The sequence below is a fragment of the Lygodium microphyllum genome, chromosome 15 (assembly GCF_053477565.2).
Source record: "Lygodium microphyllum isolate KBCC chromosome 15, Lygodium_microphyllum_v1.1.10, whole genome shotgun sequence".
Classification (NCBI taxonomy): domain Eukaryota; kingdom Viridiplantae; phylum Streptophyta; class Polypodiopsida; order Schizaeales; family Lygodiaceae; genus Lygodium; species Lygodium microphyllum.
In genome coordinates, this window is record NC_141149.1 from 7,722,100 (window position 1) to 7,749,661 (window position 27,562).

General features: G+C 46.8%; 1 protein-coding gene across 5 annotated transcripts in view; it reads right to left on the minus strand.

Annotated features, from left to right (window-relative positions):
• Positions 1 to 309: 309 nt before the first annotated feature.
• Positions 310 to 27,562, minus strand: part of GALAK (galacturonic acid kinase) — a 139,323-nt gene continuing 112,070 nt past the window's right edge. For 2 of the 5 annotated variants that reach the window (XM_087693853.1, XM_087693852.1), the window contains 5 exons: positions 1,991 to 2,031; positions 1,851 to 1,882; positions 1,673 to 1,742; positions 1,499 to 1,588; positions 311 to 1,127 (listed from right to left, as the gene is read on the minus strand). In XM_087693853.1, coding sequence (XP_087549979.1) covers positions 883 to 1,127; positions 1,499 to 1,588; positions 1,673 to 1,742; positions 1,851 to 1,882; positions 1,991 to 2,031 — 478 coding nt within the window. In that variant the 3' untranslated portion in view covers positions 311 to 882. Of the gene's footprint in view, positions 1,128 to 1,498; positions 1,589 to 1,672; positions 1,743 to 1,850; positions 1,883 to 1,990; positions 2,032 to 27,562 lie in introns of all 5 variants that reach the window. The other 3 variants (XM_087693854.1, XM_087693850.1, XM_087693849.1) reach the window with 3 other exon arrangements.

Genomic DNA, 27,562 nt, shown 5'->3' on the forward strand with positions numbered 1-27,562 from the left:
GACATACTTGGAGTAGTAGTTTGATAGTAGTAGCAGACATTTTTCTTTTAGTAGTCAAAGTATTAGACTATTGGGAAATGGAACAAGTCTAAAGGGAAGTGCTAAAAATTATCCTTGTGCTAGTTAGTGTAAATCTAACAGCATAGGCAACTATCTCCATTATGGTGGAAATGGGAGCCAAGTTTGTTGAAACCAATTAGATGGGTAGAGATATTTTAGATGGTCGTTTTCTCAATAGTTGGTTTGGCTCTTAACATTTTGTATTTGCTTGTAAAATAGACTTCAACTCATGAGTAATTAATCATTCTTGCACTCTACTTTTCAATCCCGCATTGTCTCTCATTGCACATGTCAAATGTGTCCTTGTTGGCTCGTAGATTGAGCTCTACTTTGATTAACAATGTTACTTAAACAAGAAGAGTGGTATCGTTTCCGAGACACATTCTCAGAACAACGAATATTTCTAAGCTAATAGGTACATGTTTGTGTAGGTGAAGAAGAGCATGCATTGATGTGATTTTTATAAAGAAAAGACAAGATTGCTCCATGGGACGATAATCAAATGGGAATTATAGCTATTGGAAATAGTGAAACTTGACTTTTGTAATAACTATGAGTCCCAAGTTTTCATAGATGTGTGGTCTAAAGAACCTAGTCACACCTACGTAGCACACTGCATAAGAGCTTCAGGTGAAGGATAGATAAATGGCGATAAATGTTTCCAAGATCAGTCTCACTGCATGGTGTCCTCGAATAAATACCCTGTTTTGAGGATTACAAATCTTCTGCATAGAACTGGATGCTCTTCTGGAAGGAATTGGTGACACAGTAGATATGTTGATCGCATCTTTGGGAACTGTTTGGGAGCTGATCCTTCTCTGATCAGAGAACGCGTGCATGATCCGCAGAATCACAAATCAACACGGAGAATCCATCTTCCAGTTGCATTGCTAGGTCCGGTTGCACCTGCCGATACTTTTCCTGAACATGTTTTGCAGCCGCCGCAGCTGATTCTGAGGACACCAGTGCAACACAGCAGCCGCGGAAGCCTGCTCCACTGAATCTGGCTCCAAAAACTCCGGGGGCATTCAGCACAATACTCAGGAGTTGTATCATGGGCTTACAACCTGTCCCAAATTCCAATGCAGGTCAAGGATTCAAATGAAAATCCAGTGGTAGACTGGGAACATCCATCAATTCCCAAGAATTCTTGAAAGCTGCTGATTTTCTGCAAACTTGATCATCTAAAATGAGATGCATGAGCAATTTTGGTATGGGAAGTACTTTTGGGGAAGATCTGCTTTAATACTAGGAGCCCTTCTAGTCATTTCAGGTACACACGACTGCTCTGCTTATATCTAATTTATCTCAGCAACACGTATTCCAGCCAGTACTACATGCTTGTGCACATTAAAATTGCAATACTAATTTTTATTTGGACGTATCTGAACATTCAGCTCGCTTAGATCCTCTCGAGTGCAGAAGGAAATTCTCGTACCACATTCATAGTTTTCAATTGAGCTCTTTCCGGATTCTGTCATCAATCTTCCAAAAACTTCCAAACAAGAAGACTCCCAGGCTTTGATGCCTACATCAAGTGCAATCAACAATTAGTCAGTCTCAAGAGTGCCATCCCTGGCTCGTCACTGCGATAATCACACACAATTCAAACCTGCAGTAACTCTCGCACATTCAGTGAAAAAATGTTTCGCTCTCTTTGCAAGAGAACCCTCTAAATTTTCCTGTCAAACATGGAATGCATCTAAAAGGCATCTCAAATTTGCGGATATTTTCTCTGATGCTTCTGATTCAAATGTTAAAAGACACCAAATGGCAAAATGGATACTTACCTTGTGTCTTTCATACTCCTCCAATGTGACTGCTTAAATCACACCAGAACACGAAATAATTAATTTGTGCACATCATACCTAACCAGGTTCACTTGTATAGACAACATTGGCTACCAAGAAAACTAAAAAGGGAAATTACCATCAGAAAGAAGCCCATTGCTTGAAGGTTTCCCAATTATCCTGAATGTAAAACAAGATCATTGTGAGAGAGACCCGTTGGTTGGTGGTTTCCCAATTATCCGAAGAGTAAAACAAGATCATTATGAGAGAGAGGAAGAAAAAAGACGTACTAACATCTACTGGAGTGCCAAATGAGCGTATGAGACAGATCAGCATACCACACTTCATGTCTCAATATCATGTACAAGTTGAAAATAAACAAAGTCTAGTCTAGTGCATCCCATGGGCCTGTTGGGTGATGGAGCTCGTGACGGATGAGCTGCATCTAAGGTAGATGGAACTCCCTGGTGCACATATGGAGAGAGAGAGAGAGAGAGAGAGAGAGAGAGAGAGAGAGAGGATGGGAGATGGCGGATCCCGTGACCTAGCGTCCAGGTCGTCGCCTCGGTGCAGCCGCTGAACCTGTCGATCGTCGCTGCGCCCGTTTGTCCCTGCCCCCATCTGCACCTGTCCTTCGTACGCCTGTCGCAGCAGCCGTCGCCCGTCTGTACCTGCGCCTGTCACGCTTGCCACGTCGACTGTACCTGCGCTCGCCTTCGTCCACACCTAGCGTCTGCCCGCCTTCGTCAAACGCTGACGTCTGCCACGCCTGACGAACGCTCCCCCTCGCCTCTACCTGCTGCACCTGACGTCTGACGTCTGACGCCTGACGTCTGCCCGCCTCACGCCTGACATCTGCCCCGCCTGTCAAACGCTGCCCGTCACCGGTACCTGCAGCGCCCTGCAACTCTGCACCGCCTGTGCCTGACCCCTTGGCGCCTGCCCCGTTGACTGCTCTGCGTCAGCGTGCAGGCCTGCCGCAGCCGCGTGTAAGCCACACCCGTGTTTGACCCGTTGCCCGGCACCCCGATTCATCTGCGCGTGTCGGTCCTGTTCTCCGTTGCAGTCCTGTTGCTGCAGCCGGGTGGTGCACTGATTTTGCAGTCCCGCCTCTGCTCAGAGAGAAGCATGGCTGGCCTGGACATGGCTTTTATTGAACAAACGGTGGCTGCTCTTGGTCCGGATTCTGATGCAGAGGATCCGGAAGATATGGTGCCGTGTACAGAGGAGATGCCGCCTGCTCCTGACTTTCAGCCTGTGGGTAAACGCTCTAAGCATACGCCCGAAGAGACCATCGGTCATCAGGATCGTTCTTATGCTCAGGTGGCCTCTGATTTTGTGGATTCCCAGGAGATTGACTGGGAGCATTTGCTGGAGTTTGCCAATACGTTGCTTGGCGACTATGTCCAGCATAATCATGAAGCTTTTTCTGATGCGGGAACTGAAGAGGTTCTGGAGGCAACGGTGGATCCGAAAACTGTCCTGCGCTCTTTTTCAGTGTTTTATGACTGTGCAGTTATACTCTTCTTCATTGGCAGGATCCCAGTGCTTTCCCATATTCGCCAGTGGCTGCACCATTTACTGAAAGGGGAGTGTGTTGAGGAGATTTTTGTTGGGCCTCGAGGCTTCTATGAGGTACTGCTGAACTCGGAGAAGCATCGGGCTGAGCTCCTGTCCAAACTACCATTGTTCTTTGATCGCAGTTTGGTCCATGTTGTGCCATGGCGCCCTATGGCAGACTTTCAGCGCCTGCTTCAACATGAATGCCCGGTGTGGGTTGAGGTGGAAAATTGCCCGGTTGTCTATTGGCCATTGTTAAAGGATGCCATGGCCGTTGTGGGAACGGTGCTGGTCCCCCCCAAGCCTAAGGGCAATGAATAGAAACCGTTTGTGTATGTTATGGGATACTACCAGGAAGAGGCCTGCGTGGCTGCGCCTTAATTGCTCTGGCATGCATCCTTTGCATTTTCACTTGAAATGGGGCAATTTTGCGGGACACTGCTTTTCGTGTAGTAAATTGGGGTACTTTATGGCCGAATGTCCAGAGAGGCAACTGTCTTCAGATAACGTGCATGTTGTGCCGCCCAGGGATGACATGGTGCTTGATGCTCCCTCACAGGAGGAAACCCAACCATCCAGTGTTTTGGATAAAGGTAAACAACAAGTTTTGGGTTTGGATTCCCGTAGCAATGACTGGATAGAGGCACGTCCCAAAAAAGGTATCCTTGAAATTCTAGCATCTATCTCTAAAGCTGGCCGGCCGAATTCTTTTGTAGTCTTAGCTGATTTTCTAGATGATGGTATCCTTGAAATTCTAGCAGACACGGTGAAATCGAGGCAAGCGGTGCCTCCTCCTTGATTTTTCTTTTTACAGATATATGAAGATAGCCACGTGGAATGTGCGAGGCATTTGTTCTCGCCATAAGCAACATGCAATGTGGACTGTCTTGCATGAGAATCAGTGGGATGCCTTGTGTGTGGTGGAGCACAAGAGTCACGATGAAGCAGGAAAAGTGGTGGATTGCCATGGTTTTCGCTTGTTTTATGCAGGGACACATGCTGTGCATTATTCTGGTGTGCTTATGATTGTCCATGAGAAATATCAGCCTGTTCTTATTAAAAACGATGTACAGGGCCGCTTTGTGGTAATTGAAATTTTATTTGAAGGAAAGATCTTATGGTTGCTGGGCCTCTATGCTCCGAACGATCCTTTATCTCGCCGGGATCTTTGGAAGACTTTGCAGAGCTCCATGTCACTTGGCAGAAGGGGTTTCTTGATGGGAGATTTCAATATGTGTGTTGGCTCTTCACAATCCACTTCAGGACATTCGGTGATGGATGCTCCGGAAAGTCGGGCGTGGAATGCCTTTGCTCTTGCGGCACTTAAGCAAGATCTATGGTCTTGGTTACAACCTTCATCTCCAAGGTTTACGTTCCATTCCGCACAGTATGCATCTACATGGTCGCTGTTGGACCGAATGTACATCATGCAGGATGATGATTTTCTTCTTGAGATGCTAGAAATGAAAGTCTTGCAGCAATATACCTTGTCCGACCATTTCTCTCTCCAGCTTGAGATACTGGCACATCCCATTGCACCTTTTATGCAGTTGTTGGATAGACTTCCATTACGTTTCAACTCCTCTTATTTGAAGCATTCAATCTTTCAGGGCTATATGCAGCAATTGATTGAGAGATTTTTATTGGACTTTGCCTCTGAGGGCACAGTTTCTTTTGAACGATTGCTCTCTAATGTGCAATGGGTCGCTCGCCAGTATGGGATACATCATGCCTCTCTTTGTCGGTGGCGTCGATATGCAGCGGAAGGCTTACTGGCTTTGGTTCGTTCGCTACTGGTGGATACCCCAGATGATGATTTTCTATTATCTCTGGTGTAGCGTTTGGCCGATCTTATTAAAGAATTTCAGTTGAAATCCTATCAGCAGGCCAAATTGCACAATTTGACTGACAATTTGCAAGATAATGCTTGTCAGACTCATAAGTTCTTTTGCGCCTTGCATGCTTCTCCTGCTCGAGAAAATATGACCAGACTTCAAGATTCAGAGGGTCGCATGGTCACTGATCCGCACACCATTGTCGATATGTGCAGGAAGTATTTTCGGGATCTTCTTGGTTCTTCTCCATCGCCTTCTGACCAGGTTACGTATGCACGTTCAGTCTTCTATGATCTGGTCGGCCATCAGATTCCACTTGATATGCGAGCTACTTTGGAGGCAGATATTTGCGAGGAGGTTATGGATGTTTTGTTACATCTGCCTAAGGATAAAAGCCCTGGCTGGGATGGTCTCACCAATGAATTCTTTGAGAGCTCGGCTACCCAACTGGTGAAGCCATTGGTGGCTATGTTTCAGCAGGTTTGGGAAACAAGGGTCATGCCTTCCTCATGGAAAGAATGCCTTATCAAACTGCTTCCAAAGGTTCCTTCGCCGTCAATGTTGCAACAGTGGAGGCCAATTTCATTGATGGGCTCGATGTATAAAATCTTTTTCAAAGTCCTGGCGAATAGGCTCCACAAGCACCTTCCAGCTATTGTGCATCCTCTTCAATATGGTTTCATTAAGGGCCGCAACATTCTGGGTAATATCTTAAATGTGCAAATGGCCATTGACTATGCAAGGCACTCTAGTCAGGAAGTGGTATTGATTCAATTGGATCTGGAAAAGGCCTTTGACTATTTAGATTGGTCTTTCATTGCTGAACTTATGTCGGCTATGGGTTTTGGTACTCGGATGTCCCGATTGATCTACACCATTAGTGTTGAGGCTTCTTCGCGTGTTATGCTCAATGGTGGGGTTACAGAGCCATTTGTCCTTGCACGCTCGGTGAGACAGGGTTACCCTTTGAGTCCTCTCTTCTTTGCCCTGGTGACCCACCCGGTTCTTTCAATGTTATCTTCAATGGCAGCTTTTGATCAGCTGGCCGGATTGTCTCTTCCTTTGGGGCAGCACTTCATTAGCCAATCTTTGGCTGATGATAGCTTTATGATTTTGCGTGCAGACAAGGACAACATTCGCAAGGCATTAGATGTTTGGACACTCTTTGGTCATGCTTCGGGTCTTCGCATCAATACCTTCAAATCAGCCATTCTTAGTTGCACGGAGTCGGATTTACAATCATTGGGCTGGCAGGGTCAGGTTGTTCCCCGTGGCTCCATTGTCAGGCATCTTGGGTACCCGTTGGGTGTTGATGTTCAGCCAAAGCAACTACTGGAGTGGATTTCACAGAAACTGGCAGCTAAGTTTATGTATTGGAAGTCGCAAGCGTGGCCCTTTCATGTCCGCCTCAAAGTGGCATAGACAATTATGCTGCCAATGCTCACATATTTCTTGCCATTGCTGCCCTGGATTCCTACTACTTTTAAGGCTCTCGCTCACCCTTTTCGTTTCATGTTATGGAAGAAGGATTCATTGCACGCAGGTATTTTGTGGATTTCGTGGTCACATACATGTACCTCCAAACGCCTGGGTGGTGGGACTATTTTGGATGCTGAAACTCATATGCTGGCTCTTCGTTGGTCTCTTTTTCGCGCTATGTGCGTGGATCATCACCCGTGGACCATTATAGCCGGTTATTTTCTGGAGGACAGCGGGCTTCGGCATGGCAATACACAAATTCGGGGCTCCTGGCGGCATGTCCTTAATGTAGACTCTTGGTTTTCCAGCCCCTCCTCTTCTCTATTATTACATTTGGTCGGCTCTTGGAAAGTGGTGCTCCAAAAGGCGAGTTGGCATCCAGCGGAGGACTGCTTGCATACTAACTCTTTTCAATTGGAATTGTTGGCAGTCTCAAGATTACTTTCATGGGAAGACAAACATGAGCTTTGACCAAAATTTAACCGCATGGCCCGTTTGGGTGTGACTTCAGTTGCGGATGCTACCCTTGCCACTCGTAATGTCTTCGCATCGTTTCGTACAGCCAGGAGACTTTTCAGAATCCCGCGTGGATACCATGACTTATGGGAGCAGCTTTTGTTGGTACTTCAGGGCAGGCAACCTTTTCCTGCCCTTGCGGTGGATTGTCCTTGGCAGGACTGGGACCTTGCAGGCCAGTTGAGTCTGGAAAAGGCCTCTGCTAATCAGGTGTATCATCTTCTGATTAAAGATCATCAATGGCTAGGTGTTAAAGCTAATTTTGTATGGGGATTGTGGAAATCTCAGTCATGGTGGAAGGCAACGGTGATGGAGGGCTGGTTGAATAAGACACCGTTCAAATGTAAGGTCTTTCTTTGGCGGGTGATGATTGGTGGTCTTCCTCTTGCCTCGGCCCTTTCCAAGCGCCGAATCTCCAATGGCAATTGTTTCTTCTATACCACTACTGTGGAATCTGCCCGGCATCGATTATTTCTTGCTCGCTGGCCAAGAAGATCTGGTCGTTCTTGTCACAGGTTTGGCGTACAGTGGTGGGGTCCTCTCTAACCCCTTTCGACTGGGTTTTTGTACGGCCAATATACCCCACACCGCCACAGTTGCATATGAAGATCTTGTTTCACTTTTTCAGATTCTGGGGATGCTGGCACAATTGGACCACTCGGAATGCCTTTCTTTTTGATTCCGCCTCTAATGTACCGAAACACATTGCCCGGCTTAAAGGTCCCTTGCATTGGCAGATAGATCTCATTCGGCACTCGGACTTGCTCCCTCGGGAGGACTTGCTTCCCTGGCATATGGCAATTTCCTCTGGGTCTTTGCCATGACCTGTGTAACTTTTGTGTGGCTTAGTATTGGGATCTTACACACGTTGGCCTAGAGCCCTCGTGTATCTTGTAATCATGAAAACTTGTACCTTTTTTCGTAATTAATACAATTACCTTTTACGAAAAAAAAGAGAGACGTCTGCTGCTGCCATTACGATCTGCAGGTACTGAATTGTCTGCTGCCATCTGCATTGATGACACGCTGACCGCAGTGACAACCGACCTGCTGTACATAGACATAGAGATAGAAAAAGAGAGGGAAAGAAAGAAAGAAAGATATATTAACGTCTACATAAGGCCAATGTCGCCTATGAGACAAAATCCAGAGTACATCCATGTCTAATGTCATCTCATCAGTAAGGTAAAGATAACATTACAAATAAGTGGCTGGCCTATGAAACAATACTGAAAATAACTATACAGTGGGACTATACTAGGGTTGAACCATAGTACATCCATGTCTAATGTCATCTCATCAGTAAGGTAAAGATAACATTACAAATAAGTGGGTGGCCTATGAAACAATACTGAAAATAACTATACAGTGGGACTATACTAGGGTTGAACCATGTGTAGTGTTATTCCATCGATAGAAAATAAAAGGAAAGGAAAGGAGAACCAGATTTGATAGAGCCATGTACAAAAAGTGTGGTGGAGACTATGGGCTGTAGTTGATCTCAAGATCTGCACATGATCTCAGCTATGATGCGGTCCCTAGATGTTTCATTGATATGCTTGGTGGTGAGTCTTCGGTGTCTCGTGATAATGGCTCTGATCCGACTATGGTGTGGCCTTCTTGGACGTGGTCCTGGTAGATGGGGTCATCGTGCTCGATGAAGGGAAATGGCTCTATCCAATGTGACTCCACGGCGTGGCCTGTAAGGTGTCTAGCGGGGTGGCTTTGTCTCTGCTAGGCTAGTAGTGTCAGTAGGGTCGGCTCTGTAGAAGAAGTCTGTCACTGCTCTCTATGTGTGTCCTTCTGGATGAGTTGGCCTCCTGTCTTGTAGTAGTGCAGTTCGGCACCTCTCGAGCTCCAAGAGGAAAAGACCTAGGCATCTTTGGTCCTCGTACTCCATGACGCGATGAAGAGGTCCAAATCCATCACGGAAGAGGCAATGGTACCATCCTCGTATGTCATAGTATATTGCGCATCTGCATATGTAGTGCTTCTCTGTTTCAGGCTCTCGACCACAAAGCTGGCAAGTCCTATCCTCTGCTAGGGTATTTGTCCATTTGCCTGTCTCCATCTGAAGCCTATGAAGGAGGTGCGAATCTGTCCGATAGCAACCCGTACGCTATGGGAGAGATGGGTGTCCATATATGCTGGCCGAATAGTGAAACCATCATCAGAGAGACACAATAAATGACTCCTGTAGAACTCCATCCTCGATCCTAGAGGGAGTGGTGGATGGATCCATGTCCTTGCTGTCTCAATCCTCAAGATATCAGCTTTGGTCACTTGGTTTAGCTTTGATCGGCTGAGAGAAAGTGTAGGGCCGTCAAGGCTATAATCCAAAGGTGAAAGATGGTCAATATCCAAACCATGTAGGCTTATCCAAATAGCCATCTGTGAAAACCAACAGTTCTTCTTGCCTCCTATTGCTAGTTGTCTAGATGAGGTTAGTGCCAATCTAGACTATCTATGGCATGGAAGTTTCCATGGTCTGTGCCAAAGATGAGGGAGAGAAAGAAAGGAAGAGTATATTAACGTCTCTAAAAGGCCAATGTGGCCTATGAGACCAAAGCAATACATACAATGATGGTGTGTTTCTCATCTCGAATAAGAAAATATGAAAAACATGCCTATAAGGCTAAAAAGTTAAATAGTGTCCTATAGAAAGAAAACATGTCAATGATCTAAAAGTAAAAGTAGAAAAAGGAAACTCTCCTTCAATGAGATGTCTGTCCTCTAAGGAGATGTATCTCTGCATGGTTGAGGTGTCTTGGCATCTATCTCCTGTGGGGCTCAATGATGACTCTAATTTGTCTGTGGTGTGGATGTCTAGGCCTTCATCTGGGTGGAAGTGGGTGCCTAGACCGGCTAAGTGCCACTACTCTATCCAAAGGGACACCTACACAAGATGAGGTCCAATGATGATGTACTCTTGTAGGCTGTGTGGCAGTAGTAGAGATATGTGCCATACTCAGTCGTGTAGCAGTGAAAAAGTTAATGACTGCTCTCTGTCATGTGAGCAGAGAGAGAGAGAGAGAGAGAGAGAGAGAGAGAGAGAGATTTACGAAAAAAAAGAGAGAGAGAGAGAGAGAGGGAGAAGGACTGACGCGACGCGATGGCGGATCTGCTTCCCCCGTGACCTGACGACGAACCACTTGTGCGTTGCGGGCGATCTTCCCCCGGACCTGCGTGGAGGGTATCGGCCCGGACGTCCGCATCCTGCCATCGCCTGGACCTTCCGCCTACTTTGCCTACTGACGGCCGCGACCCTCGTCAGCACGTGCCGTTGCTGCGCCCGTCCGTCTCGAGTGCCCACGCCTGTTGTAGCTGCACGAGCCTTTCCTGCTCGTCTAGGGCAGCCCGTCGCCTCCTGCAGCGGAATCCCTAGCGCCCCCTTTCTGCCGCCCTGCTCTTGGTGCCGTCAGGAGCAGACGCCCGGCCCCTGGAGCCACCAGCGCGTACTGCTCCTGGCGCCTTGTCCACGGCCAGCCGCCCTGTCCCTGACACCCTGTCCACGGTCACCTGCCACTGACGCCCTGTCCCCGGACGCTGCTAACGGACCCCTGCCCGGCACCCCAGCCTGTCCGGTCCTGCCGTGGAGACCGCCAGGCCTTTGTTCGCCCTTCTGCCCCTGCACGGTGACAGGTAAAGCTCCGTTTTCATTCGCTGTCCTTGCAGAGTACACCCGAGACTCCGTTCGTGCAGAGGCGCCCAGCTCCTGTAAAAACCTGAACCTGACCATCGTCAGAGAGGCAGCGTCCGAGATAGCGTGCCCCCGGCTCTGTACACAGAGAGAGAGAGAGGCAGAGGGAGAGAGAGAGAGCGGTCCCGCTCTGCACTGTCGGTCAGCCCTTCTTCGAGATCAGCTCGTCATACACGATGGCTGGTTTGGATATGGATTTCATAGACCAAACGGTGGCAGCACTTGGCCCGGACTCTGATGCTGAGGAACCGGAGGATATGGTTCCGTGCACTGAAGAATTGCCCCCGGGTCCTGACATCCAGCCTGCGGGTAAACGTACCAAGCATGCACCGGAAGAGATAGGTGCTACTCAGGATCGTTCCTATGCGCAGGTTACTTCGGATTCTGTGGACTCTCAGGAGATGGACTGGGAGCATCTGTTGGAATTTGCCAACACTCTGCTTGGTGAATATGTTCAACATAATCAGGAAGCCTTCTCTGACTCTGCTCCAGACGATGTTCTGGAAGCAACCGTCGACCCAAAAATTGTCCTATGCTCCTTTTCGGTATTTTATGATCGCGCGGTGATACTCTTCTTCACTGGTCGAATCCCGTTGCTTTCCCGTATTCGCCAATGGCTGCAGAGTCTGCTACAAGGGGAATGTGTTGAGGAGATTTTTGTTGGACCCCGAGGTTTTTTTGAGGTCCTCTTGAAAAACGAGACGCACCGTGCTGCTCTCCTGTCTAAACTGCCGTTGTTTTTTGATCGTCGGTTGGTTCATGTGGTTCCATGGCGCCCGATGGCAGATTTCCAGCGCCTCCTGCAATGTGAATGCCCTGTGTGGGTAGAAGTGGAAAATTGTCCGGCTGTTTATTGGCCGCTATTGAAGGATGCTATGGCCGCTGTGGGCACGGTTCTGGTCCCTTCCAGTCTCAGGGCTGTGAATCGCAACCGCTTGTGCATGTTATGGGATACTGCAAGGAAACGGCCTGCTTGGTTACGCCTCAATTGCTCTGGCATGCATCCGCTACACTTTTGTTTGAAATGGGGCAATTTTGCCGGCCATTGCTTTTCCTGTGGACAGTTGGGACACTTTATGGCTGAATGCCCTGAGCAACAACACGTTTCAGATACGGGTCATGTTGCTCCGCCCATGGAAGATATGGTGTGCGATGCTCCGTCGTAGGATACTATCCATCCGGCCCAAGTTTTGGCCAAAGGTAAACAACAGGTTTCGGGTCTGGATTCCCGTGCCACTGATTGGGTTGAAGTACGTGCCAAAAAAGGCACCAGGATTGGTGCTGGCATGGAGAGTACTGTGCCTACTACCTCACAAGATTCCATGCGAACATACATGCGCAGGAAGGAAATGATGTCTTCTGAGCGCTCTGCCCCTGCTATGGTTTCTTCAGCTCCCCGTCATCAACCAGCCAGGAAAATGTATTCGGATCGTCTAAAGGGCCCACCTGCATAGCTAGCTTTTGATACCAGGGGCAACGTCATTACTCCGTGGGATCGTCGTTACCCACGTTCCAACCCCAAGCAAGCAGATATGCCGTCTACTTCCAAATCTGGCCCTCAGAACTCTTTTGCGGTGTTGGCGGATTTCTTGGATGAGGGAGTCCTGGACATTCTCGCCGACAAAGTCAAATCGAGGCAAGCTGTGCCCCGTACCTGATTGTGTTTTGTATACACATGAAAGTGGCCACGTGGAATGTGCGAGGGATTTGTTCTCGCCACAAGCAACATGCCATGTGGACGGCATTGTATGAGAATCAGTGGGATGTCCTGTGCGTTGTTGAGCACAAGAGTCACGGTGATGCCGGTAAAGTTGTGGATTGCCATGGCTTTCGTTTGTTCTATGCAGGATCACAGGCTATGCATTATTCGGGTGTGCTCATGATTGTACATGCCAAATATCAGCCTGTTCTTATTAAAAATGATGTTCATGGCCGCTTCTTGGTGGTTGAAATCCTATTCGAAGGGGAAATCCTATGGTTACTTGACCTCTATGCTCCAAATGATTCGTTCTCTCGCCGGGAGCTTTGGCAGACTTTGAAGACTTCATTATCACTTGGCAGACGGGGCTTCTTCATGGGGGATTTCAATATGTGTGTTGATTCTTCCCAGTCTACATCGGAGCACTCGGTCATGGATGCACCGGAAAGTCGTATGTGGCAAGAGTTGGCTCTTGCTGTTCTTAAGCAAGATCTTTGGTCCTGGCTACACCCGTCTTCTCCAGGCTTTACTTTCCATTCGGCCCAGTATGCCACAACATGGTCGCGGCTGGACCGTATATATATCATGCAGAATGATGATTTTCTGCCTGAGATGCTCGAAATAAAAGTGTTGCAGCAATATGTCTTGTTGGACCACTTCCCTCTGCAGTTCGAGTTGCTTGCACAATCCATTGCCCCTTTCAAGCAATTTCTGGAGAGACTCCCTTTGCGTTTCAACTCGTCCTACTTAAAGCATACAATTTTTCAGGGCTATATGCAACAATTGCTTGACAGATTCTCCTTGGACTTTTCCTCTCAGGGCACTGCGTCATTTGAAAGATTGCTCTCTAATGTGCAGCGGGTTGCTCGGCAATATGGGATCTATCATGCCTCTCTTTGTCGGCGCCGTCGACAGGCAGCGGAGGACCTGCTGGTTTTGGTTCGCTCCCTGCTGGTGGACACTCCGGATGATGCATTTCTGCTTGCACTGGCCATGCGGGTGGCCGATCTTATTAAAGAATTCCAGCTAAAATCGTATCAGCAGGCCAAATTGCAACATCTGACAGAGACTTTGCAAGATAGTGCATGTCAGACCCATAAGTTCTTTCGAGCTCTCCATGCCTCTCCTGCTCGAGAGAATATGACCAGACTCGAGGATGCACAAGGCCATTTTATCCTGGATCCACAGACTATTGTGCATATGTGCAGGAATTATTTCCGTGACCTTCTCGGTTACGCTTCTCCACCTTCAGCCCAAATTACTCAGGCCCGTTCGGTTTTTTATGACCTGGTCCACAATCAGCTTCCGCAGGACATGCAAGCTACTCTGGAGTCAGATATTGGTGAAGCAGAGGTTATGGATGTCTTATTACACTTGCCCAAAGATAAAAGTCCGGGTTGGGATGGTCTCACCAATGAGTTCTTTGAGGGTTTCGCTACCCAACTGGCGAAACCATTACAGGCTTTGTTTCAACAGGTGTGGGAAACGGGAATCATGCCTCCCTCATGGAAACAAGGATTTATTAAACTGCTTCCAAAAGTTCCTTCGCCATCTAAGTTGACGCAGTGGCGCCCCATTTCTTTGATGGGTTCAATGTACAAAATCTTTTCCAAAATAATGGCGAATCGGCTCCATAAGCATCTCCCTGCCCTTGTGCACCCTCTCCAGTATGGTTTCATTAAGGGCCGAAATATTCTACACAATGTTTTGAATGCCCAATTGGCCATTGATTATGCCCGCCATTCTAATCAGGAGGTGGTATTGATTCAACTGGACCTGGAAAAGGCTTTTGACTATCTGGACTGGTCTTTCGTTGCTGACCTTATGTCTGCTATGGGCTTTGGTGCTCGGACGTCTCGTCTGATCTACACCATTAGTGCTGCGGCATCTTCGCGAGTCATGCTGAACGGAGGTGTTACTGAGCCATTTGTCCTTGCCCGTTCTGTCAGACAGGGGTGCCCTTTGAGTCCTTTATTCTTTGCCCTTGCGACACATCCAGTTCTTTCCATGTTAACACATATGGCCGCCTCTTCCCAGTTGGCCGGACTGTCGCTTCCTACAGGACAACACTTCATTGGCCAATCACTGGCGGATGATACTTTTATGATTTTGCGGGCGGATAAGGATAACCTTCGAAAAGCATTGGATGTTTGGGGTCTCTTTGGTCAGGCGTCAGGCCTTCGTATCAATGCGCTCAAATCAGCCATTCTAAGCTGCACGGAGTCGGATTTGCAGTCCTTGGACTGGCAGGGTCTGGTTGTTCCTCGAGGTTCCATTGTAAGGCATCTTGGATACCCTTTGGGTGTTGATGTTCCCCCAAAACAGCTTCTGCAGTGGATTTCTCAGAAAATGGTGGCCAAGTTTATGTATTGGAAGTCTCAGGCCTGGCCTTTTCATGTTCGCCTCAAAGTAGCCCAGATAATTATGTTGCCAATGCTCACATATTTCTTGCCATTGTTGCCCTGGACTCTCACGACTCTGAATGCTCTCACTCAGTCTATTCGCTTCATGCTATGGAAGAAGGACTCAGTGTATGCAGGTATTTCCTGGATCTCGTGGTCGCATGCGTGCACCCCCAAACGCATGGGTGGCGGAGCGATTTTAGATGCCCAAACTCACATGCAGGCACTTCGTTGGTCCCTTTTCCGCGCCTTGTGCTCGGATGATCATCATCCATGGGTCGCTATCGCCCGTTATTTCCTCGAGGGCCATGGGCTTTGGCATGGCACTACCCAACTCCAAAGTTCTTGGTGGCATGTTCTTAATGCGGATTCGCGGTTTTCCAGTTCTTCGTCATCGCTGCTTACTCATTTGGTGTGTTCCTGGAAACACGTCCTTCAAAAGGCTCAGTGGCACCCAACGGAGGATCGCTTGGCTACTAACTCTTTTCAATTGGAAGTACTGGCAGTCTCGCGTTTACTTTCGTGGGAAGGTAACCGCTGAACATTATAGGCAGAGTCAAAAAGAAAAGCATTCCGAATGGTCCAGTTATGCCAACAGCCCCAATATCGAAGAAAATGATACACGAGCTTCATATGTGGCTATGCGGGAGTGGGGTATTTAGGCTGCCCGAAAACCCAATCAAAGGGGCGCAGGGTGAAACCAACCACTCCTTGCCAAACAGCCGACAAAAATAACCAGACTTTCTTTGCGATGGGGCAAGAAATAAATCGGTGGCGGGCGGATTCCACAGCAGTGGTGCAAAAGAAACACTTGCCATTGGAGATTCGTCGCTTGGAAAGAGCCGAAGCAAGCGGAAGACCACCAATCATCACTCTCCAAAGAAAGACTTTACATTTGAAGGGTGTCTTGTTCAACCAGCCCTCCATCACAGTTGCCCTCCACCATGACCGGGATTTACGTAATCCCCATAAAGCATTCGCTTTGGTAACTAGCCATTGATGATCTTTAATCAGAATATGATACACTTGGTTAGCAGAAGCTTTGCTTAAAGTCAGCCGGCCTTGTAGGTCCCAATCCTGCCAGGGATGATCCGAAGCAAGGGCAGGAAAGGGTTGTCTGCTCTGGAGCACCCTCAAAAGCTGTTCCCATAAAGGCCTATATCCACGAGGGATCCTGAAAAGCCTCCTAGCTGTACAAAAAGATATAACCACATTGCGACTGGCAAGGGTGGCATCCGCAACTGAAGACAAGCCCAAACGGGCCATCCGGTTGAATTGTGGTCTAAGCTCATGTTTACCTTCCCATGCAAGTAAACGCGAGACTGCCAGCAATTCCAATTGAAAAGAGTTAGTAGCTAAGCGATCCTCCGCTGGATGCCACTGAGCCTTCTGGAGGACCTGTTTCCAGGAACATACCAAATGAGTAAGCAGCGACGAAGAAGAACTGGAGAACTGTGAATCAGCATTAAGAACATGCCACTCCGGATTTGGGTATTGCCATGCAGAAGCCCATGGCCCTCAAGGAAATAATGGGCTATATCGACCCATGGATGATGATCTGAGCACATGGCGCGGAAAAGAGACCAACGGAGTGCCTGCATGTGAGTTTGGGCATCTAAAATAGCTCCGCCACCCATGCATTTGGGGGTGCACGCATGCGACCAAGAGATCCAGGAAATACCTGCATGCAATGAGTCCTTCTTCCATAGCATGAAACGAATAGACTGACTAAGAGCATTCAGAGTCGTAGTAGTCCAGGGCAACAATGGCAAGAAATATGTGAGCATTGGCAACATAATTGTCTGGGCTACTTTGAGGCGAACATGGAAGGGCCAGGCTTGAGATTTCCAATACATAAACTTAGCCACCATTTTCTGAGAAATCCACTGCAGAAGCTGCTTTGGGGGAACATCAACACCCAAAGGGTACCCAAGGTGCCTGACAATGGAGCCACGAGGAACAACCAGACCCTGCCAGTCCAAGGACTGCAAATCCGACTCCGTGCAGCTGAGAATGGCTGATTTGAGCGCATTGATACAAAGGCCGGACGCCTGACCAAAGAGGCCCCAAACATCCAATGCTCTTCGAAGGTTATCCTTGTCCACACGCAAAATCATAAAAGTATCATCCGCCAGGGATTGGCTAATGAAGTGCTGTCCTGTAGGAAGCGACAGTCCGGCCAACTGAGAAGAGGCTGCCATATGAGATAACATCGAAAGAACTGGATGTGTCGCAAGGGCAAAGAATAGAGGGCTCAAAGGGCACCCTTGTCTGACAGAGCGGGCAAGGACAAATGGCTCAGTAACACCTCCGTTTAGCATGACTCGCGAAGACGCTGCAGCGCTAATGGTGTATATTAGACGAGACATCCGAGCACCAAAGCCCATAGCAGACATAAGTTCAGCAACGAAAGACCAGTCCAGATAGTCAAAAGCCTTTTCCAGGTCCAGTTGAATCAGTACTACCTCCTGATTAGAATGCATTGCATAATCAATTGCCAGTTGAGCATTCAATACATTGTGCAGAATATTTCGGCCCTTAATGAAACCATACTGTAGAGGGTGCACAATGGCCGAGAGATGCTTATGCAGCCGATTCGCCATTACTTTGGAAAAGATTTTGTACATTGAACCCATCAAAGAAATTGGGCGCCACTGTGTCAACTTAGATGGCGAAGGAACTTTTGGAAGCAGTTTAATAAGGCCTTCTTTCCATGAGGAAGGCATGATCCCCGTTTCCCACACCTGCTGAAACAAAGCCTGCAATGGTTTCGCCAGTTGGGTAGCAAAAGCTTCAAAGAACTCATTGGTGAGACCATCCCAACCCGGACTTTTATCCTTGGGCAAGTGTAACAAGACGTCCATAACCTCTGCCTCACAAATATCTGACTCCATAGTAGCTTGCATGTCCTGCGGAAGCTGATTGCGGACCAGGTCATAAAAAACCGAACGGGCCTGAGTAATTTGGGCTGAAGGTGGAGAAGTGGAACCGAGAAGGTCACGGAAATAATTCCTGCACATATGCACAATAGTCTGCGGATCCAGGATAAGGTGGCCTTCTGCATCCTCGAGTCTGGTCATAATCTCTCGAGCAGGAGAGGCATGGAGAGCTCGAAAGAACTTATGGGTCTGACATGCACTATCTTGCAAAGTCTCCGTCAAATGTTACAGTTTGGCCTGCTGATATGATTTCAACTGGAATTCTTTAATAAGACCAGCCACCCGCATGGCCAGTGCGAGCAGAAATGCATCATCCGGAGTGTCCACCAGCAGAGAACGAACCAAAACCAGCAGGTCCTCTGCTGCCTGGCGACGCCGCCGACAAATAGAGGCATGATAGATCCCATACTGCCGAGCAACCCGCTGCACATTAGAGAGCAATCTTTCAAATGACGCAGTGCCCTGAGAAGAGAAGTCCAAGAAGAATCTGTCAATCAATTGCTGCATATAGCCCTGAAAGATTGCATGCTTCAAGTAAGACGAGTTGAAATGCAAAGGGAGTCTCTCCAGAAATTGCTTGAAAGGTGCAATGGGTTGTGCAAGCAGCTCGAGCTGCAAAGGGAAATGGTCCGACAAGGCATATTGCTGCAACACTTTTATTTCGAGCATCTCGGGAAGAAAATCATCATTCTGCATGATATATATACGGTCTAATCGCGACCATGTTGTTGCATACTGGGCAGAATGGAAAGTAAACCCTGTAGAAGACGGGTGTAGCCAGGACCAGAGATCTTGCTTAAGAACAGCAAGAGCCAACTCATGCCACATACGACTTTCCGGCGCATCCATTACCGAATGCTCCGATGTGGACTGGGAAGAGTCAACACACATATTGAAATCCCCCATGAAGAAGCCCCGTCTGCCAAGTGACAAGGAGGTCTGCAAAGTCTGCCAAAGCTCCCCACGAGATAACGAATCATTCGGAGCATAGAGGCCAAGTAACCATAAGATTTCCCTTTCGAATAAAATTTCAATCACCAAAAAGCGGCCATGAACATCATTTTTAATAAGAACAGGCTGATATTTGTCATGTACAATCATGAGCACACCCGAATAATGCATGGCCTGTGTCCCTGCATAAAACAATCGAAAGCCATGGCAATCCACCACTTTTCCGGCTTCACCGTGACTCTTGTGCTCAACAGTGCACAGGACATCCCACTGATTTTCATACAATACAGTCCACATGGCATGTTGCTTGTGTCGAGAACAAATTCCTCGCACATTCCACGTGGCTATTTTCATACGAGGCACAGCTTGCCTCGATTTGACTTTGTCGGCGAGAATGTCCAGGACGCCCTCGTCCAAGAAATCCGCCAACACCGCAAAAGAGTTCTGAGGACCAGATTTGGAAGTAGACGGCATATCTGTTGGCTTGGGGTTGGAACGGGGATAACGACGGTCCCACGGGGTAATGACGTTACCTCTGGTATCAAATGCCAGCTTAGCAGAGGGACCCTTTGGACGATCCGAATACATTTTCTTGGCGAGCTGATGACGGGGGGCAGAGGAAACCATAGCAGGAGCAGAGCGCTCGGAAGACAACATTTCCTTCCTGCGCATATATGTATGCATGAAATCTTGTGAGGTAGTAGGCACAGTATTCTCCATGCCAGCAACAACCCTGTTGCCTTTTTTTGCACGTACTTCAACCCAATCAGTGGTACGGGAATCCAGACCCGAAACCTGTTGTTTACCTTTGGCCAGAACTTGGGACTGGTGGATAGTATCCAGCGACGGGGCATCACACACCATATCTTCCATGGGCGGCGCAACATGGCCAACATCTGAAGTGTGTTGCTGTTTCGGGCATTCGGCCATAAAATGCCCCAACTGTCCACAGGAAAAGCAATCCCCTGCAAAATTGCCCCATTTCAAACGAAAGTGTAACGGATGCATGCCAGAGCAATTGAGGCATAACCAAGCAGGCCTTTTTCTTGTAGTGTCCCATAACATACACAAGCGGTTGCGATTCATAGCCCTGAGACTGGGAGGGACCAGAACAGTGCCCACAGCGGCCATAGCATCCTTCAATAGTGGCCAATAAACAGCCGGACAATTTTCCACTTCTACCCACACAGGGCATTCACGTTGCAGCAGACGCTGAAAATCTGCCATTGGGCGCCATGGAACCACATGAACCAACCGGCGATCAAAAAACAAAGGCAGTTTAGACAGGAGAGCAGCACGGTGCATCTCCGATTTCAACAGGACCTCAAAAAAACCTCAGGAGCCAACAAAAATCTCTTCAACACATTCCCCTTGTAGCAGACTGTGCAGCCACTGGCAAATATGGGAAAGCAGCGGGATTCGACCAGTGAAGAAGAGTATCACAGCGCGATCATAAAACACCGAAAAGGAGCGTAGGACAGTTTTTGGGTCCACGGTGGCTTCCAGAACATCGTCAGGTGCAGAGTCAGAAAAGACTTCCTGATTATGTTGAACATAATCGCCAAGCAAAGTGTTGGCAAATTCCAGCAAATGCTCCCAGTCAACATCCTGAGAGTCCACAGAATCCGAAGCAACCTGAGCATAGGAACGATCCTGATGAACACCTATCTCTTCCGAAGTATGCTTGGTACGTTTACCCGTAGGCTGAATGTCGGGCCAGGGGGCATCTCTTCGTTGCACGGAACCATATCCTCAGGTTCTTCAGCATCAGAATCCGGGCCAAGTGCTGCCACTGTTTGGTCTATGAAATCCAGATCCAAACCAGCCATCGTGTATGACGATTTGATCTTGAAGGAGGACTGACTCTCTCTCTCTCTCTCTCTTTTCTGTACAGAGACGCTGTCCAGGGGTGTACTCTGCAAGGACAACTAATGAAAGCGGAGCTTTACCTGTCACCGTACAGGGGCAGAAGCGCGAAACAAAGGCCTGGCGGTCTCAGCGGCAGGATGGGACAGGCTGGGGCGCAGGGCAGGGATCCGTCAGCAGCGAAACCCTAACTGACAAGGCGAAGGGGCGAGAGGCAGGCGCAGAGGTCGCAGCTCAGGCGGGTGTGGGGCGCAAGCGATTGGCCGTCCAAACGCAGGGCGGGGGACGCAGCGGCCGTGGACAGGGCGTCAGGGGCAGGTGACCGTGGACAGGGCGTCAAGGGACAGGGCGTCAAGGGCGGCCGTGGACAGGGTGTTAGGAGCAGGGCGTCAAGGGCGGCCATGGACAGGGAGTCAGGAGCAGGACGCGCGAGACGAAGGCTGACGAGGCGGAAGGACAACAGCCGGGATCCCAACCGCCAGAACTACCGACGAACGGGCGACGGCCTATGCCGTCTGCACGCGCGAGGAACCAGGCAACGGATGACGCGGAATCTGCACCGGCGGCAGGTCCTCTCTCTCTCTCTCTCCACACACATTCTCTCTCTCTCTCTCTCTCTCTTCTCTCTCTCTCTCTCTCTCTCACCTCTTCCTCTCTCAACTATAGTTGCACTAGTACCACGTATGAAAGATTTCATACTATACCATATTTAAGATACCGTACCTTACGTATTAGTACCATAAGGTACCAACTTAATGGATACATCTTTTCCCATTTCAAACTGCACTTTGGGATGAGCTAAATGCTCCTTATATTAATATGATTCTCCCATGAGATTGGGTAATTTGAGATTCAAATAATTTCTCTCAACCTTCTCTCTCTCAAGCCCACACTTCTCTTATTTATATGATCATTCATGTATGATACATCCACTCCCATCTATGTAGTTGTAAGTTGTAGGTAGCAGTATCGCATGTTGCGTATGCAGCATTAGATTTTGGCATTTTACCCTTAAGTATTCATCTTATATACTCTAATATCATTGCTATTTACACTTGAAATATCTATTCTATTATCTTTAATCCAAAATAATCAAGTTTTTTTTTGTACTAATATCGTACTATACCTTATAAAATCTTAAGGTACCATTTAGTACCATATTTTTTCGTACCGTACCTTTCGTACCTAACAACTATGATTGCTTTATGGAATGTTAAAGGTATTTCTTCGAGTAGTAAGCAGTATCACTTGTGGAAAGTTGTGTTAGCCGGCAATTGGGATGTTTTTTGTACTGTGGAGCATAAACAACATGATTTGGAAGGATCATCTTATGTATATAAGGATTATTCTGTCTTTTTTAGTGATCGTATTCCACATAAATTTGAAGTTATGCTGGCCGTCAGATCTCCATTGCAACCATCTTTGGTTTCTTAAGACCATTGCAGCAGATTTATGATTTTGGAAATCCTATATGAGGGAGAGGTTTTATAGCTAGTGGGTGTGTATACTCCTATTGCTCGTGAACGTCGTTAGCTTTGGGATGACTTGCATTGCCTTGCAATGGCTCGTCAAGGCTTTGTACTGGGTGATTTTAATGCCTATACATCTCTGGATCAAACGACTTCACGATACTCGATTATGGATGGTCTTGAGCGACAAGCTTGGGACGCTCTAGCAGCTGTGTCTTTGAAACAAGACATTTGGTCTTGGATGCATCTCTCTCAGTCAAGATATACTTATCGTTCTCTTGAGCATCCAAACACATGGGCCAGACTTGATAGGATCTATATTTGTCAAAGTGATTCTTTTCTCCCTGCACTCATTGATATGTGGATAGAGCAACAGCATGTCTTGTCTGATCACTATCCTTTGATCTTGGAAATGACACACTGACCTATTCATGCCTATAAGGCTCTCCTGGCTCATTTGCCTCTTTGTTTCAATCAATCTTTTCTCCTGCAAAATCAGTTTCTAGAATGTATTCAACAAATAATTGACTCCTTTCGTTCTAGGGTCCTATCAGAAGGAATGGAAGCATGGGCTGTTTTTAGGGATAATGCACGTATGTTATCGTGACAGTATGGCATTCAGCATGCTTCCCTTTTACCCACTGAATTGCTGCATGCGCAATCTTTGTTGGCCCATTCGTTTTCTCTATGTCAGTTGGGGGATACCACTGATGACTTGTTTACATGCATTGAATGGTTGAAAGACCAAGTTCAATCTTTACGAGAAGAGGAATATGCTAAATACAAATTGTTGTCTAGATCGGAAGCTTCGCATGACAATAATTGTCAATCTCATCAATTCTTTGCTCAATTACATCAGAAATACGCCCGGGAAAATATTGTGTGTTTGAAGAATGAGCAAGGTCCTATGGTGACAGATCCTGCATCCATCATTTAGATGTGTGTAGATTTTTATAAATCATTGTTGGGCCCTCAAGAGATTCTTTCTGATGCTGTACACTCAGCTTGCAGATACATTTGTGATCTGGTTAGTAATCAGGTTTAGCCAAAATGGGTAGCCTTAATGGAGGCTGATATTTCGGAGCATGAAGTGGAAGAGGTGCTGTCCCATTTGCCTAGAAGGAAAAGCCCGGGTTGAAATGGGCTTCCTAAACTGTTTTCAGCCAATGTTGAGCAATTTAAGGATCCATTGATTCGCCTCTGTCAGCAAGTGTGGAATTCTGGTGTCATGCCTTCAAATTGGAAGATTGCAGTCATTCAGTTATTGCCTAAGGTTCCCTCTCCTACCTCTTTGAAACAATGGAGACCCATTTTTGTTATGGGTTCTTTATACAAAATCTTCTCAAAAATCATTGCCAACAGATTGCAGAAAGTATTTCTGCATTTGGTTCTTCCACGTCAATACGGTTTCATTAAGGGTTGGAATATAATGTACAACATTTTGAATGTTCAACTGGGGATTTACTTTGCAAAAGCTTCAAGCCAGCAAGTTGTTATGCTTTAGCTTGATATTGAAAAGGCATTTGATCATGTAAGCTGGTCTTGTTTGAGGCAGCTAATGTTCACCATGGGTTTTGGGCCATGTATGGTTTCTCTTGTGGATACTATTAGTTAGGGGGCAGTGGCCCATATTGCACTTAATGGAGGGATCCTTGATGAAATTGCCTTATCTCAGTCTCTTCAGCAAGGCTGTCCTCTTAGCCCTTTGTTATTTGCATTAGTCACTCACCCGATGCTTTCCTTGTTGGATAAGTTGGCCAATCAAGGTGAGATTGTTGGTTTGTCTCTTCCCAGTGGGATCCAACTTGTGGGTCAATATTTGGCAGATGATTCCTTTATGTTTCTCAAGGCTAATTGCTTGAATGTTAATCAGGCAATGGTAGCGTGGAAACTTTTTGCTATGGCATCAGGACTTCATACTAATGCTCAGAAATCCACACTGCTCTCTTGTACAAAAAATGATTTGCAGGCTTTGGGTTGGCATGGTATTGTATTCCGAAGGGAAATATGACTAGACACTTGGGTTATCCTATTGGTGTGGAGATAGCTCCTGGTGCCCTGTTGGATTGGATGGCATCCAGTATTCATGATCGGTTTATGTACTGGAAGTCTCAAGGCTGACCTCTCCATGTGAGACTTAAAGTTGCTCAATGCATTATGATTAGCATGATTTCGTTTTTCTTGCCATTGCTCCCTTGGACCAAGAAGTCCCTATTAGAATTGGTTCAACCTATCCGATTCATGTTATGGAAAAAGAAAGGGAATCGCCTACTGCTGGGCCAGGTGTGGATTTCATGGCAGCATGTGACTACTCCTAAAAGGATGGGGGAAGCATCTCTTTTGGATGTTAATTTTCATATGGCTGCTTTGAGGTTACCTCTTCTGCAAGCACTCTATGTAGAGAGTCATCCCTAGACAGATATAACAAAATATTTTGAGAAAGGACTAGCGTTTCTCATGGTAGCACAGTTATTCATGCTTCTTGGTGGCATGTGCTTAACTCCACAAGATCTATTATGGTCTCCCAGTCTTTTCTCCTTTCCCATATGATCACATCTTGGTAGGCGATGTTACGTTTTGTAGTTTGGCGCCCTCCTAATTTTCGTAAGGAGGAGAATTCCCTGCTAGGTAAAGTATTGGCTATCTCAAAGTTGTTGGATTGGCTTGATAAAGATTTGCAGCGAGACAAGTTCAATCGGATGGCTCGTTTGGGATTGCAAACTGTCTTGGATGGTGTCATTCTTGGGCAGGTCCGTCTTTATTCGTTTCACTGTATTCCTCAATACTTTCGGGTACCCTGAGGATATTATGATATTTGGTTGGCCATATACGATAGACTTTTGACGTACTATCCTTTACCTATGTTACAACTATTGTCTCCCTGGTGTGATTGGATGTTTGTGATTTCTGATGATTTCGAGATTAAGTCAGCTAACTAGATATATCATCAGATGGTGGAGGCCAAGAGATGGGTCACGGTTAAGGCTAATAAAGTATGGCATATTCGGGATAGCAAAAAGAAGTGACAAGATAGATTTTTCCAGCTCTGGAAATCGAAGGTTGCGTATTAGGGAAAAGTGTTTATGTGGAAGCTACTTATTGGGGCTCTTCCTACTAGGAGTGTGCTACGTGCTCGCAAGATCTCTGCTGGTCGATGTGTATTCTGTACTACATGTGATGAGACAGTGCTTCATCTTTTTGTCTCCGGCCTTGTTTTGAGACACATTTGGAGTATTGTTTTTCGTGTGTGGTTCTCGCTGACTCTGCATCGGATATCAACTCGTTCTTGGATTATGGGAAAGATGACCTCCATGACCTCTTTGCGTTCATGGCAGAAAATGGCAGCTTTCGCAAAGTTGCTATGGCAGACTTCGCAAAAGCTGCTAAAGCAGGAATGCCCAGTCTGGATGGAAGTGGAGGGTTGCCCAGCCGTGTATTGCCTCTTTTGCTTGATGTCATGGCTAGGATTGATAAAGTGTTGGTACCCCCCAGTACTCGAGACATCAACAGAAACAAATTGTGCATGCTTTGGGATACCTCTAAGTGTCTCACTTGGCTTTGTGTCAATTCCCTTGGTATGCATACCCGGCACTTCCATCTCAAATGCAGAACCTTTGTGGGACATTGCTTCAATTGCGGAGAATCAGGTCACCTTATGGCAAAATGCATGGAATGAGAAGAAGAGACACGACATGCAAATGTTTTGCTGTACATTAGGATAGTTCTGCCTTGCATATGCATAATGCTCCTGTTGTACAACAGGATGTTTATGCAGTGCATATGCATATAGATGCCCAGCCCATGGAAGAAAATTTGGCCAAAGGAAAATAATTGCTTTCATCTCCCACTGATGTTGTCCATGGCTGGCAAGAGGTGTAGTTGAAAAAGAGCAAAAAGTCAAATGATGTTTAGAACACAGGATCCTTGGAGGATACATAGAATTTCTTGTGCACTTATATGTGCCATAAGGACAAATCTTTGTCCCAAGGTGTTGGTATACCACCTTTGAGCACTAAGGCAACGTCTAATCCTATCAACAGGGGCCATTACATGCTCCCCCCAAGCGTTTGGCCTTTGGTAAATGTGATAAAGTAATTACTCCATGGAACTATCGATACCTGTACCATAGTACGGTGGATGTAGATCAGCCCTTGACTTCTAAAGCATGTAGTAATGGAACAAATGCCCTTGCTATGTTGGCAGATTTTTTGGATGAAGATGTTCTTGCTGTTTTGGCAAATAAAACTGCAGAGAGACAACTGTGATCTCACATTTGATCTCTCTTTCGTTTATCATGAAAATAGCTACATGGAATGTTTGGGGTATTTGTTCGCATAGCAAACAACATGCTATGTGGAAAACCTTGCACTCTAATGCCTGGAATGTCTTGTGTGTGATAGAGCACAAGAATCATAAAGAAGTGGGGAGAACCCTATACTATCATGGCTTCAAGCTTTTCTTTGTTGGTGTTCCTATGGGAATCCATTCTAGTGCGTTGCTAATTATTCAGGAGAAATCGCAACCTTATTCAGGAGAAATCGCAACCAACATTGATCAAGGGAGATGTATTTAGAAGATTCAAAGTTGTGGAAATTACTTACAATGGGGAAATGATATGGTTGGCGGGCTTGTATGCACCTAGTGATGTTTCTCGTTGTCATCATGAGTTATGGCCTTGGTTGATAGCATGTCTTTCCCTTGGAAAACCCGGGCTTATCATGAGCGATTTTAATAATGTGTGTTGATCCATCTCATTCGACTTCCTGACATGACTCAATGGATGGCCTAGAATGCTAGGATTGGAACACCTTTGCTTTAGCAACGTTGAAAAAGGATCTGTGGTCTTGATTATCTCCCTTTGAGCATGGTTACACCTATCATTCGGCACAACACTTGGAAACCTAGAGCCATTTGGATCAACTCTACGTTATGCATGATGATTCCTTCTTGCCAGAGGTTTTGGAAATTAGGATTTTGCAGGGCTATATTCTCTTTGATCACTTCCCTGTGGTGCTTTACATGCACAAGCATCCTGTCCATCCCTTTTGATCCTTTTTGAGCAAGTTGCCTTTGTGTTTCAACTCCTCTTTCCTCTGGCATGAGATATTTAATGGCTATATGCAATACATCATGCTAAATTGTTGAGAAACTCCTGGCTTTGACACACTCTGTTTTGATGGATTCGTTGCAGATCCACTTTTACTTTCTATCTCTTTAAGATTGACACAGCTCGTTGATATTTTTCAGAAGAGGTCCTATCAATAGGCTAAACTTGTTGCATTATTAGAGGGATTG